The 15420-nt window shown below is 35.7% G+C and overlaps 1 protein-coding gene across 1 annotated transcript; it reads left to right on the plus strand.

The window, feature by feature from the left end:
* Positions 1–10856: 10856 nt before the first annotated feature.
* Positions 10857–14856, plus strand: LOC114283116 (transcription factor MYB63). The gene is made up of 3 exons (XM_028225949.2): positions 10857–11315; positions 13502–13631; positions 13751–14856. The coding sequence occupies exons 1-3, from the start codon at positions 11177–11179 to the stop codon at positions 14550–14552; spliced, it is 1071 nt and encodes a 356-aa protein (XP_028081750.2). The 5' UTR covers positions 10857–11176; the 3' UTR covers positions 14553–14856.
* The last annotated feature ends 564 nt before the right edge of the window (positions 14857–15420 follow it).

Genomic DNA, 15420 nt, shown 5'->3' on the forward strand with positions numbered 1-15420 from the left:
TGAAAATGTTTTCTAAGTGCATCTTTGCATCCTCATTTCATTCTCGGCATTCTTAGGCCTTGTTTAAGGCATCTTGATGAGGATATTGATGTAGAACCACACCGAGTCAAGATAGGGATTAAGTTACTATTTTTTCCCAACTGTGTAGCTTAGTGTGTGTTCACTCTGTAACTGTGTAGGGTTGGCATCCGGAGACGCGCTCTAGCTTACTTGTAGCCCAAAACTCTGTGAGTAATAATGTTGTAAAGATATGTTCGAAAATGAATATTTTCTGAATGATCGACTGAATTGTTTTCTGAACTGTTTACTGTTAACTGAATGAATGTTTGTCCTCTATTTTGAACTGTATTGTGGCATCCTTAGCAACTACTGTTGCTGTTACTGCTACTGTTACAGAGATCTCTGTCAGTTTCCATGTTTGGAACCGTTACTGATGGCCATCATTGACTGTTTGGTCTTTCAAGACCTACTGTTTACTGTACTGTTCTGCTATTAGATGTACCACATATGACTGCTATGACTGAATGACTGATACACTGAATCAATTGACTGTTTTTAATACTGAAAGGACATTTATTCTTAACCCCTTTACACATTATGTTATTCACTGGGCTTTAGCTCACTGCTCATATATATATGTAGGTGTTCAGGCACCAGACCGGAGCTAGGAGCGTGGGTTAGACTCCCTTTTGTCGAAGCCAACCACTGTGCCTCACTGCGAGGTTCCGAGCCTGTCAAGCTAGGGCTTTTGGGGTGTTTTAGTTTCTCCCTTTTTGTATCTGTTATGTAACTACTGTTTAGACTGAATGTTGTTACACTGTACTGTTCTAATAGGGATTAAGTCCCTGTTCCTGAATGATTGTATATATTGTACATATTGTTTTGGTGCTGATTGTACATGTGTATATGAAAAGTCTTTTTGCATGCAGACTGTCACAGCTCATTGGACATTGTCTACTTACTGTTTTGGCTTCCGCCATGCCCCTGTACTCTGTATTATTGTTTGACTGTTAAGCAGGCCTTCGGTAATCACGGATTACTGGCCGGTTACGGTGCTAAACCCATAGGGGCGGGTTTGGGTCGTGGCAGAGTGGTATCAGAGCGATACTTAAACCACGAGTTATACCGCACACACGTGTCCAAATGAGTTATAGGATGTCCTAGAAAAGTGATTAGGGCATTACATGAGCATGATAAGTGTGTGTGGCTAAGACACGAATATAACTGTTAATGTGGTAATCTGTTTAAGTATGCAACTGCCTATGTTTATAATTGTTACAACTGCCTATAGTGAGATGGACAACGTAAGAAATGTTGATGAAACGGAATCCTCTGAGGCAAGAATGGCGAGGTTGGAGAGAATGGTGGAATTACTAACTCAAAGACTAGAGCAACAACAGAACCCACAGCCCCCACCTCCTTCAGTACAACCAGAGCCACCTGTTAATAATGATATCATAGCTCTGACACAGAAATTTAGCAAGATGAAACCGCCATCCTTTCAGGGAGGCCTTGAACCCTTAAAGGCTGAAGCTTGGGTTCTTGAAACAGAAAAATTGTTTGAAGTGTTTCCGTGCTCTGAAGCACATAAAGTGTTGCTAGCCACCTTCACCTTACAAGAAGAAGCTAGAAGGTGGTGGATGTTGACCCGTGATACGAATATTGTCATGACTTGGGCACAATTTAAGGAGTCCTTCTTTGAAAAGTACTTCCCTCAGTGTGTCAGGGACAGAAAAGTGACTGAGTTTGAACAACTGAAACAAGGTACAATGTCCGTAGCTGAATATGAAACAAAGTTCACTGAACTTGCCCGATATGCACTACACATGGTGGACACCGACTACAAGAAGGCCAGGAAGTTTGAAGGCGGCCTCAATGTAGAAATACTTGACAGAATCAATGTTCTGAAACTACTGAAATATGTGGATGTTCTTGACAGAGCCATTATGGCCGAAGCAAATATCGAGCTTTGAAACAGACTGAAACACCTGCAACTGAGTGGCGCGGGAAGAAACGGGGTTTTAAATTCAAGAAAGGTAGAAACAACCCACTGAACAAAAAACAAAACTCGGGGTCAACAACCAGTTCCAGTCAGGGAAGTGGTTCCATACCGCCCTGTTCTGAATGTGGTAAGAAACACAAAGGGGTTTGTTATAAATTATCTGGTGCTTGTTACAGGTGTGGCAAGGTGGGCCACATGGTAAAAGATTGCCCCTCTGCTCTTCAGGGCAATAATAAAGCTGCAGCCAGCGGCGTAGCATCAACTGCTTTACCGAAACCCAACCCTAAAGCTACTGGGAAAGAGCTTATGAGGCAAGGCCGAGTGTTCGCACTAGTACCGGGAGACGTACAAAATACTGAGACCGTCGTGTCAGGTATACTCTCAATTTGTGCTCAAACTGCATATGTTTTGATTGATTCGGGGTCTACACATTCATACGTATCGTATGCTTTTTCGCGAAAATTGAATAGACCATTGGAACCTATGAATTACTTGTTAGCTGTATCTTCACCTGTTGGGGGATCTATGACTTGTGCTTATATGTGCCTTGCATGTGAAATTATTGTTGGGGATATGCATTTGTATATTGATTTACTGCCTCTGAACATTGATCATTTTGATGTAATATTGGGGATGGACTAGTTAACGAAATATCATGCTACCATAGACTGTGTAACGAAACAAGTAGTTTTCCGTCCACCTGGTTTACCGGAATTTGTGTTTAATGGAGTTGAAGTAGTACCTCCCCCGTATCTGATTTCCTCCAGGAAAGCCTTTAAATTGATTAGAAAGGGGTGTAAAGGGTATTTCTGTTCTATATTGACTGTACCTACTGATAATAATACTAATGTGAACAATATTCCTATAGTCAGAGAATTCCCAGATGTTTTTCCAGATGATCTGCCAGGGGATTTGATTGATAGGGAGATTGAATTCACCGTTGATGTAATTCCGGGTACACGGCCAGTATCTAAAGCTCCTTACCGAATGGCTCCGACTGAACTGAAAGAACTGAAAGTGCAACTGCAAGAACTGTTAGATAAGAAGTTCATCAAGCCCAGTACTTCGCCATGGGGCGCACCTGTCTTGTTTGTGAAAAAGAAAGACGGCTCACTGAGACTTTGTATTGACTACTGTGAACTGAACAAGGTAACTATGAAAAATAAATATTCATTGCCGCGTATTGATGACTTATTTGATCAGTTACAGGGTACTCAAGTGTTCTCTAAGATTGATCTCAGATCCAGATATCATCAGCTGAAAGTTAAACCAGAGGACATTGACAAAACTGTTTTTCGAACGAGGTATGGACATTACAAATTCCTAGTTATGCCTTTCGGAGTTGCCAATGCACCTGCTGCATTTATGGACCTTATGAACAGAATTTTTAAACCATTCCTCGATGACTTTATTGTTGTATTTATAGACGACATTCTAATTTATTCTAAAAGTAGAGAAGAACATGAACATCATCTGAGACTTGCCTTACAGACCTTAAGAGAACAGAAACTGTATGCTAAACTGTCTAAATGTGAATTTTGGCTTGATCATGTTATGTTTTTGGGACATGTTATTAGTAAGGATGGAATTTCAGTTGATCCGCAGAAAGTTGAGGTAGTAGTAAATTGGCCTAGACCAACAAATGTTACAGAAGTCCGAAGCTTTTTGGGATTAGCCGGGTATTACAGAAGGTTTGTTAAAGACTTCTCCAAAATTGCCTTACCACTGACACAGTTGACTCAGAAAGGGATATCATTTGACTGGACTGACCAAAGGGAATCAGCATTCCAAGAGTTGAAAACTCGACTTGTGACCGCACCGGTTCTTACCCTACCCTCAGGTACGGATGGTTTTACCATTTTTAGTGATGCTTTTCATAAGGGTTTGGGATGTGTTTTAATGCAGAATGTGAGAGTTATTGCCTATGCTTCCCGACAACTGAGACCGCATGAAAAGAACTACCCGACCCATGATTTAGAACTTGCTGCAGTAGTGTTCACACTGAAAATCTGGCGTCACTACCTTTATGGGGCAACATGTGAGGTGTATACAGACCACATGAGTTTGAAATACTTCTTCACCCAGAAAGAACTGAATATGAGGTAACGGAGATGGTTAGAACTGATAAAAGATTACGATCTACAGATTTTGTATCATCCGGGGAAAGCTAACAGCGTTGCCGATGCATTGAGCCGGAAATCGATTAGAAACTTAGCTTGTTTACTCACCGGACAGAAAGAGTTGCTTTGTGACCTTGAGAAATCTGAAATTGAGATTGTTTTGCGAGAACAAGATGGAATAATAGCTGCTATTTCTGCTCAACCGGCACTGATCGAAGAGATTAAAGAGAAACAACAACAGGATGACTTCTTGAAGAAGATCATCGAAGAACGAGAATCCAAACCGAGGTCGGATTTCAAATTTGAGAATAATGTGTTGAAATTCCAGGGAAGACTGTGTGTAGCGAATGATTCTGAACTGAAAAGAAGAGTTCTGCAAGAGGGCCACAATTCAAAATTGTCTATCCATCCAGGGAATACGAAAATGTATCAAGACTTGAAATTGAATTTTTGGTGGCCGGGAATGAAGAAAGAAATTGCTGATTTTGTGTCAAAATGTCTTCATTGCCAACAAGTTAAAGCCGAACATCAACGACCCGTAGGTTTACTGTAACCCTTACTGATACCGGAGTGGAAATGGGAACATATTACTATGGATTTCATCGTTGGTTTACCTCGCTCCAGTAAAGGTATGGATTCAATTTGGGTTATTGTTGATAGACTGACTAAATCTGCTCACTTCTTACCTGTCAAAACAATTTATAATGCGGACAAATTGGCTATACTCTATATTGATGAAATTGTGAGATTGCATGGAGTGTCTGTGTCCATTGTTTTTGATAGGAACTCGAAGTTTACATCGAGATTTTGGCAAAGCCTTCAAACTGCATTGGGTACTGAACTGAGATTGAGTAGTGCATACCATCCTCAGACAGATGGCCAGTCAGAAAGAACCATCCAGACTCTGGAGGATTTACTGCGGATGTGTGTTCTTGATTTCCAAGGAAATTGGGAAAGTCATTTACCGTTAGCTGAATTTGCCTACAACAACAGCTTCTATTCAAGTATCGGTATGGCGCCTTTCGAGGCATTGTATGGCAGGAAATGTAGATCTCCGATTTGCTGGGCAGAAGTTGGAGATGGGCCTTTGCTTGGGCCCAAGTTGTGTATGAAACTACAGAATAAGTGAAGTTAATCCAACAGAGACTGAAAACCGCACAGAGTCGACAAAAAAGTTATGCGGATGTCCGAAGGCGAGACAGAGAGTATGAAGTAGGTGATCACATTTTTGTGAAAGTGACACCAATGAAAGGCCAGACTCGTTTTGGAGTCAAGGGTAAGTTAGCGCCGAGATATGTCGGACCGTATGAGATTATTGAGAAAATTAATCCGGTGGCATATCAAGTAGCGTTTCCCCCTGAAATGGAGCATATCCATAACGTGTTCCACATTTCTATGTTGAGGGAATACCTTCGGGATCCTTTTCATGTGATTGAGCCTACCCGTGTAGTGCTAAGTGATGACTACACTTATGAAGAACGGCCCATTCAGATTGTGAACAGACGGATCAAGAAGTTGAGAAACAAAGAGATTCCGTTAGTGAAAGTTGACTGGCAGAACCATGGTGGCGTGTATGCCACTTGGAAAAGGGAAGATGACATAGCCAAAAGATATCCTGATTTGTTTCCATTGAATCCTGTTTTCTTCCAAAATGAAGGTAATTCGAGTTTGGAGGACCAACCTCTTTTTAAGGAGGGGAGATTGTAATAACCCTCACCACTGATTACTGATTAAGCTACTGATTACTACTAAACTAAGACTGATCATGATAAGTAATTGAACTGACTGAAAAACTGAACTGATTGATTGAATGTGCTAGTTTAAATGCATATCTATCTGTTGAATGTTAAACTATTTGTTCATGTTTTATGCTTTAAACTGCAAATTGAAGGCCTTATCGGCGGCCGAATCTGAAATTGATTGTTGATTTGTGTTAGTTAGAATTAATGGGATTTTATGGCATATTTATCTGAAATGTGATTCAGTACGATTAAATTAGGATAAATATTGATAAATTGCAATAGTTGGCTTAATTACCAATTTGCCATCCTAGTGGGCCACTTGCTAGGCACTTGTGAGACTTGGTCACATACATTGCATATCATTTCATCAGCCTTTCTTTGAGAGCTAGCCGACTAGAGAGAGAGAGTGAGAGGAAAAGAGTGATTTCAACAATTTTGTCTTGGTGACTTGAAGAATTGTTAGAGAATTTGCCAAATTGAGCCTCTAGACTTGTGATTGGAGACCTAAGGTAGAGATTCTATCCCTTGGTTTATGTATTTAAGTTGTATTTTCATGAATCATGGAAATTTAGTGAGTTAAAGTCTAGAATTGATTATATATGTTGAATTGAAGCTCATTTCATGCATGCATACCTATATTGATGAGTTTAAAGTTGTCTTCATGGAAAATTGTCACATGCATGTTCATATTTTTGCTAAGGACCATGAATTTATCTTGTTTTGAAAAGAATTGGCTCAGTTGAGCTAGCATTTGAAGCTTTGAAGTGTTTAAATTCATGCATGTACATGTTTATCATGTTCTTGAAAGTTTGGTTTGAAATTGAGTTTAATTGAACTACCTTTGGGTTTTGATTTCTCAAATTGACCTTTGAAACATGTTATATTATGAGTTTTGAAGTGTTTTCCAGAAAATTAGCCGAAAAGGATCGAATTTGGTACATTAAAACTTGTTTTTGAGCTTGGGGTTCGAATCTGGAATTTCCAGATTTTGGACTCACGCTCGAGCGGAGTGTCTGGTGTTCGAGCGTGAAATTCGTGCATCCAGCATTTTGTACTGCTTTACAGTTCGCTCGAGCGGGGTTTTTCACGCTCGAGCGAGGACTTGTATCACATGCTCGAGCGGGTATCGAGCGCCCAATCGAGCATGATTTTCACACATCCAGTACTTTTTTAGTACGCTCGAGCGGGAAAGTTTACGCTCGAGCGGAGGCTTTTGTTTGCATGTCTGCTCGAGCAGGGAATCCCACGCTCGAGCGAGACCCCTGTTTTCTGAAAACTCTGAAAATATTTTCTAAGTACATCTTTGCATCCTCATTTCATTCTCGGCATTCTTAGGCCTTGTTTAAGGCATCTTGATGAGGATATTGATATTGAACCACACCGAGTCAAGATAGGGATTAAGTTACTATTTTTTCCCAACTGTGTAGCTTAGTGTGTGTTCACTCTGTAACTGTGTAGGGTTGGCATCCGGAGACGCGCTCTAGCTTACCTGTAGCCCAGAACTCTGTGAGTAACAATGTTGTAAAGATATGTTCGAAAATGAATATTTTCTGAATGATCGATTGAATTGTTTTCTGAACTGTTTATTGTTAACTGAATGAATGTTTGTCCTCTATTCTGAACTGTATTGTGGCATCCTTAGCAACTACTGTTACTGTTACTGCTACTGTTACAGAGATCTTTGTCGGTTCCCATGTTTGGAACCATTACTGATGGCCATCATTGACTGCTCGGTTTTTCAAGACCTACTGTTTACTGTACTGTTCTGCTATTGGATGTACCACATATGACTGCTATGACTGAATAACTGATACACTGAATCAATTGACTGTTTTTAATACTGAAAGGACATTCATTCTTAACCCCTTTACACATTATGTTATTCACTGGACTTTAGCTTACTGCTCATATATATATGTAGGTGTTCAGGCACCAGACCGGAGCTAGGAGCGTGGGTTAGACTCCCTTTTGTTGAAGCCAACCACTGTGCCTCACTGCGAGGTTCCGAGCTTGTCAAGCTAGGGCTTTTGGGGTGTTTTAGTTTCCCCCTTTTTGTATCTATTATGTAACTACTGTTTAGACTGAATGTTGTTGCACTGTACTGTTCTAATAGGGATTAAGTCCCTGTTCCTGAATGATTGTATATATTGTACATACTGTTTTGGTGCTGATTGTACATGTGTATATGAAAAGTCTTTTTGCATACAGACTGTCACAGCTCATTGGACATTGTCTATTTACTGTTTTGGCTTCCGCCATGCCCCTGTACTCTGTATTATTGTTTGACTGTTAAGCAGGCCTTCGGTAATCACGGATTATTGGCTGGTTACGATGCTAAACCTATAGGGGCGGGTTTGAGTCGTGACAATTATTCATAAAAAAATTATATCAATTTGATAATTTTACTTATGTTATTAAACTATATTTATTTGAAATGAAAATGAACAACAACATGTATATGGTTTAGAATACGTTATATAATAAAGACAATGAAATCATGAGGTTGTAATTATCCGAGTTTAATTAATTAACTTATTTTTATAATTTATACACAAAAACTAATAAATAAACAAAATAAATAATCAAAGTGTGACCAAAGATGGGTCCCACAACTGTAAACAATACGGTTTAGTCTATAACTGAAAGCCTCTCCCTTAAAATAAATTGCTTATTTAAAAGATATTTAATTATGAAAATATCACCGTCACATTATTTTGATAACAAATTCTATAAATCAATTCAATATGAATAATATTTATCATATCAGAAACATGTCATGCATATGTTATCTACTCTCTCTATAGACTGGTATTAGTCATACATGGTTAGTGAAACTCTACTAACCCCAAAAGGAAGATTTCAAAAATTAGGTAACAAATTAGTAAAAGGCTTTAAATGTTTGGTTTCCCTAACTGATGACTTAAGGAGAGATTAATTGGTATTATATGATCATATGGGTGTTGATTTTAAATGAGGGTTGGACTTGTGAGACTTGGTAGGACTGCATGGTGCATGGGTTAGGCGTATATATGTGGGTATATTATTATTAAATTATTTTATAATAAGGTTTGTGTCAATTTTAATAATATTCAAAGGGCCACTAATATGAGCTGCTCACCTAAATCACTTGACTATGTACAAATTCTTGTCACCATTATTGGTGCTTTGACATGGGCATGGCCGCAACCGTGGACATCCACGCCATGAATCTAACCAACATTCTACTAATTGCATATATAATAAAACCCAAAACATAGTCCTCATTTATGAAGTATGAAAATGATTTAAGGCCAAGTTTGGGAAGACTAAATAAGTGCACTTTTAACTTTTTATGAAATATGGGTTGGATTTGGGTTGGGTTTGAAGTGATGTGTTAGAGAGGTGTTGTGACTTAAATAAGATGATGTGACTTAAATAGGATAGTGACTTTTTGACTTTTTGAATTTTTTGGAAGATGCCAAACTTGGCCTTATTTGCACGAAAATATGTGAAGTGTGCTTTACAAGAGCGTGACTTATCACTAGTTGAACTGTTTAGTTTTCATAAGTGGATTTCATGATGAGATTTAATGTTGGGAGATTAAGGTTGTAAATGAGCTAAGTCAAGCCGAGTAATAAATTATTCATACTTGGTTTAAAATTTTAACGAGTTTCAAAATCTATTCAAATTTAATTTGTTTATATAACGAACTAATCTTGAACTAGCTTTTAATAAGTTAAAAATATTCATTTTTTTAATACCTCCTCTAGTAGCTTCTCAATATTCATTTAAAAAAAAAAAAATTTATTTTTATCTTATAAATTGTAAATAGAAATTAGGCCAAACAAACGGACCAAATAGAGCATATAACAAACAAAGGCTATGCCTATTAGAATGGATGAGTCATGGCGCACGTATTTGCTCTGTTTCAATGTATAAGGGTGAAGTGAAGCAGCAGACTCAAAACTAAACTATTACTTTTATGTTCGAAAGCGCAAATCCCCAAGTAAAGGTCCCCAATTCAAATATGTATTCCCTTCTTATTATATACTCCCTCGGTCCCAAAATAATAGTTCTTTTTGGAGAATCTAATTTTTTTTAGTAGTACAATTATTGTCCTTTAAAAAAGTTAATTTTCTAAAATTACCTTTTTGATGGTACATTTTTTGAGAATATCAATGTCATAATTGTACTTTTATATTGTTTATTAATTTAAAAGAAGGACAAAATAGGAAATTTATATTATTTTTGTACTTGATTTTTAAAGAGGGATTAATATTTTGGGACAATGAAAAATGGAATAAGAGACTAATATTTTGGGACGGAGAGAGTATGAAAGATGATGAATTTATTGTCACTTAACCTTTTTAATATTTGTTTATTGATTCCTCGATGTAAAGACAAATAATTACAAGATTCAAAATTAAATAGTTGATAGTAGTAAGTTTTAATTTAGGAATATGATTATCTTCAATTGGGTTGTCATGTTACTTTGTGTATCATTTTTGTATACTTAATAACAGCATTGCATTATTTTTACTTATAAGTGGGCCATATTGCTAATATTTATGTATAAGAACATATATAAGTGGATGAGGTATGTGATGATGTAATAAGAAGGGTAAATGATGTCATAAGTATTCAAAACAAGAGATCTGATTTCACTCCCATATTGATTAACAAAATGTCCAAATTGTATGATCACTAATAAGAATTAATTGATTTGATGATCTCACCTGTAATGTTTAAATTTGAGTTTCTTTAGTATATTGTGCTATTTTCTTTTTTTACCTTCTTCTATTTGTCTTCTACTAATCGAAAATAAAAAATAAATAATATATTATTTACTGATTGTTGTTGTTACAATAGTCATAGAGAGGAGTGATTTGGAAAGTTAGGTAAAAATTAATTTTTTGATTTTTTTTTTTAATTTTTGTCTTTTTGTATGTAGAAAATGTGAGAGATGATATGATCTAAAATAAGTTAAAATCTAAAAATTAATTTTTAGCTAACTTTCCAAATCACTCCAGAATGTAATAATATTATATTATGGCGGTGAATAATTTTTTTTTTTTTTTTTATGGAAGTAATCTTTTTTCCAATTAAATATCTTTTTCATTTTTATTAAATTTGCGTAAACAATCATGGCATGCAGACCCCTTGTTGGATATGTCATCTCTGTTTCTCTCCATCTTTCTCTCTCTTCTGTATATACATATATATATAGAGAGAGGGGGGGTGTTGTGAATATTTGTGATAAAGAAACCTAACATATGAGAGGAGAGGATAAAGAATTTACAGGGAGAGAGAGTTGAGAGATTATCATATCAGTGATGGGTAGAGGAAGAGCACCATGTTGTGACAAGAGCAAGGTAAAGAAGGGTCCATGGAGCCCTGCTGAGGACTTTAGACTCCTCACTTTCATTCACAACCATGGTCATACCAACTGGCGCTCTCTCCCTAAACTTGCTGGTTTGTCTCTCCTCCTCCTCCTCCTCCTCCTCATCCTCTCTCTCTCTCTCTCTCTCTCTCTATATATATATATATATACATGTGTGTGTGTATAAATATGGTGACTGCTGTTGGTGTATGAATTGGGATGGGATATTCTTCTTCATGCATTGTAGATTTTCTTTTTCTTAAATTTTCTCAGCATATAACTTCAAACATTTTATTAGATATAGACATCTTTTTTTTTCCCTCATAGATTCTTTTTGTCCTCCTATCAAACTTTAGAATACCAAATTATTCATCCTCAATAGTTTCTAATTCTGGGATTATTTTATTTTATTTTTTAGTTGAATTGCATCAATCCCATATTGCAGAGAGTTCACTTTCATTATACATGTTTGCTCTTCTGATATTGTATCTGAAACCTCATTCCACCAAATAAAGAATGCACAAATATTATGTAGCTATTTCAAACTTTTTAAGAGTATCTCCATCAAACTAGTTATTTTTATTTTTTAGCTAAAATAGTGAATAAATCACCAAATTTCAACTCCATCAAATTAGTTACCAAGTTAGCGATTTTAATTTTGATAATTTTAGCTCAATAGATGTAGCTAGTAGTTTTGTCTAGTCAAATATTAAAAAAATTATTTTTATTATTTTAGAGTTACGTGTGTTGAGTTTATAAAAGATAATTTAAAATAAAAATAATATTTGACTAAAATAGACAAAGAATAGAGACTTCGTTAAAAAGTATATTAAAAAAAATATATATTCAAAATAGAAAAATTAACTTTTAAGTTAAAATATAATAAAATTGTAAATAGTTTGATGGAGATGCTAAGTTCGTTAAATTACTTGTTAATAAAATTCATAAATAAATGTCAAAAGAAATCTACTTTCACTATTAGTGCTATGACAAAAAATACCCAAACTTTAGCCATTAATAATAAATTCTCACATATGAGTGGGTAGATACAGAGAGATATTCAGGGAATATAATTAGAAATTCTCCTTTTTAAAGTAATTTGCGTCACATATGTCTTTTTCTTTTCTATTTTTTTTTTTATATTACATGTATGCCGTTTTCCTCGTTGAATTGATGTGGTAATTATTAAATATATTCCTTTCAAAACACGTAAAGTTGCGTGTCAAATATTAATACAATGTCACATCAATTTATAATAATAATAATAATAATAATTACAAATTTTTTTCAGTAAACTGTTGGGTGTAGCATTTTCACCAAGAAATAAACTGGAGAATCCAATCATTAAAGCCATTCCACTAGGGGCATATAGACTTGTTGGTAGTTGACCAGTCAATTGCTCTGACTTGTTCGAGTTGTTGTTTGTTTTGTTTGACTTTGAAAGCTTGATACTCAATGATACTTATAGTAACCTCAATGGTTTTTTTTTTTTTCCTGATTCATGCAACTCATGATAAGAAAGTGTAAGAAAAAGAAAGACTGATGAAAAGGAAAGAATGACAGCAAGTGCCTAACCTGGACAAGTTTTTCAAACCCACTGAATCTTGGAAATATGAAAAAATAATCAAATGATGGAAAGAAAATGTAGACTAAAGAAGATAAGATTAACAAAAACATTAAACAATATGCTCCATGGTGTGGTAGTTCAACATCCAACATGAAATTTCTGTTCTATGCCCGATCAGATGTAAACACGTGTAGAGTAGAGTAAGTCGGTGACCATTTTCCGGCCGGTGTTCTCATTTTTTATCTCAATTCTTATTTCACTTTTCTAGTGTTATCATGTCATCACAATTTGAATTCAATACAGCTTATTCACTTTTTTTAACAATTAAAAACTTCGAAATAACAGTTTTTAATTCAAATTTTAATAAAGTACAGCACTAAGAGGGTGAGACGGAAGAAAAACAGAGGATCCAAAACCGATTTTCATATCCGTGCGATGATTTTAAATTCTAAACGAGCTGAGTGCATGATAGTTCCATGCTAAAGAATTTTCACAAGATTACTGATCCTTAGTACTAATAGTCATTGCTAAATACATAAATTTTGCATAAAAAAGTTCATAAAATTTAAAAATTGACAGTATTGCTTTCATCTTGGTGGAGTGTAAGTGCTATTCAAAATGAATTTTGTGCACTTCACTATAAAAATTTCATATATTCTTTTGTTTTCCAAATCAAGCAGGCGTGGATTAATTTGGTTTGTTGTTTTGAAGGATTGTTGCGTTGCGGGAAGAGTTGCCGACTGAGGTGGATTAATTACCTAAGGCCTGATTTAAAGAGAGGAAATTTCACTAAGGAAGAAGAGGAAACCATTATTAAGCTGCATCAGTCTTTGGGAAACAAGTACGTATGTAGCTAGGCTAGTCATACTAATCAGTAATTAATTTCTTTGGCTAGATATTAATTTGATCAAATATTAATTAATGATTACTTATAATGAATGAATGAATTGTAATTTGTAGGTGGTCAAAAATTGCATCATATTTACCAGGAAGAACCGACAATGAGATAAAGAATGTGTGGAATACACATTTGAAGAAAAGATTAATCAAGAAAGATGCAGATGATGATCACAAGAATTCAAGAGGCTCTTGCTCTTCCCCATCTTCCTCTTCTTCTTATTCTTCTTCTTCATCATCATCTAATTTAAGGCCTCATACTCATTATGAATCTCATCAAGTACGCAATATGGAGAAGGAGGTGTTACTGTCAGCGAAGAATCAAGATATCTCATCAATTACTACTAGTTCTAGTGCTAGTGATTGTGCTGGACCAAAAGAAGCAATATCAACTTCTTCCTCCTCCAATTGTTCTCATCAGGTTGATAAAGCAGCGGTGGTGGTGTATGATGAAGTGAATAAGCAGAAGATGAGTTTGAATTCAGATGATCATCAACAAGAAGTGATTGAAATCCCCATGGAGGAGTCTGATATTGATTTCTGGGACATGTTGGATAACTTGGAGTCCAATGAATCCCAACCACAAGAGTTTGAGTTTGAGGCTTCCCATAATTCCCAAGACTCCAACTTATTTGGAGAAGATCTTGATAATCATGATCATGATCCTAATAGGGGAATAGGAATTGAATGGTTGAGATACTTGGAAAATGAGCTTGGACTAGAAGATGATGATCAGTGCAACAATATTATTGCAGCAAAATATAATGATGAAGTGGGACAATTAGGCTCCTCCACCACCTCCTTAGCTGATCATCATCAGGTGATGTTGATGAGGCCAGAAATTGATCAATTTTTTGGGATCTAAATTAAATGAAGTCAATTCAAATGATTGGTTAGCATGTCAGAATTGGAAAATTTAGCTTAGACAGAGCAAGGCATATAGCTCAGTGGTTAAGATCTTGTACTACTACTTATCAAGTTGGGAGTTTAAGCCCTCTCCCCTCTCCCCTCTCCCCTCTCCCCTCTCCCAATACCCCTCCCTCCTCTCGGATAGATAATATAAATTATTTCTTGATGTATCAAAAAATTAAAAAAAAAATAAAAAAAGAGTAGGGGTATATATATGACAAATTATACTTGTATTTTGTATAATTTGTTTCTTGTGTCAATTTGACTTCTATAGTTCTAATTACATCGATTTTACTTTCAACCTTTTCATATTTTGTCAATCTATAGTTCAATTGGTAATGCTCATTTAGAAATTGGGTTGAAATCAATAGACAAAATAATTTATTCACTATTCTCGAAGTAAAGAATTGACATTCAATTTAAAATGATCATCTAATTTCTTAACAAATATTATAAATTAGACTAAATTGATATAATGTGAAAAGTTAAATGGCAATGCAAAATAGTTTTTTTTTTTAATCATATTATGATGAATTTTGTTTGTGCTTGTAAATTTGTATGGAAAATCTAAAATATTGGAGACTAAGCTCAACACAATTTTTGCATTGTCTTATTTCAAGTGTATGAACGTTGTCCTTGTCAATATTTGCTAGTGGGTTGGTGAAATTCTCCACTTACTCTACCAGAAACAATTATATATATATATATATATATGCAGCCTTCATTTGTCCCCACACTATGCAGAACGCAAAGAAAGTAAACTGGGAAGTACAAAGTCTGAATTTGATGGATGGATGTACCCATTCTAAACCAGACCAATCAGT

The sequence above is a fragment of the Camellia sinensis genome, chromosome 7, assembly GCF_055761805.1.
Source record: "Camellia sinensis isolate YWXY chromosome 7, ASM5576180v1, whole genome shotgun sequence".
In the NCBI taxonomy this organism is placed as follows: Eukaryota; Viridiplantae; Streptophyta; class Magnoliopsida; order Ericales; family Theaceae; genus Camellia; species Camellia sinensis.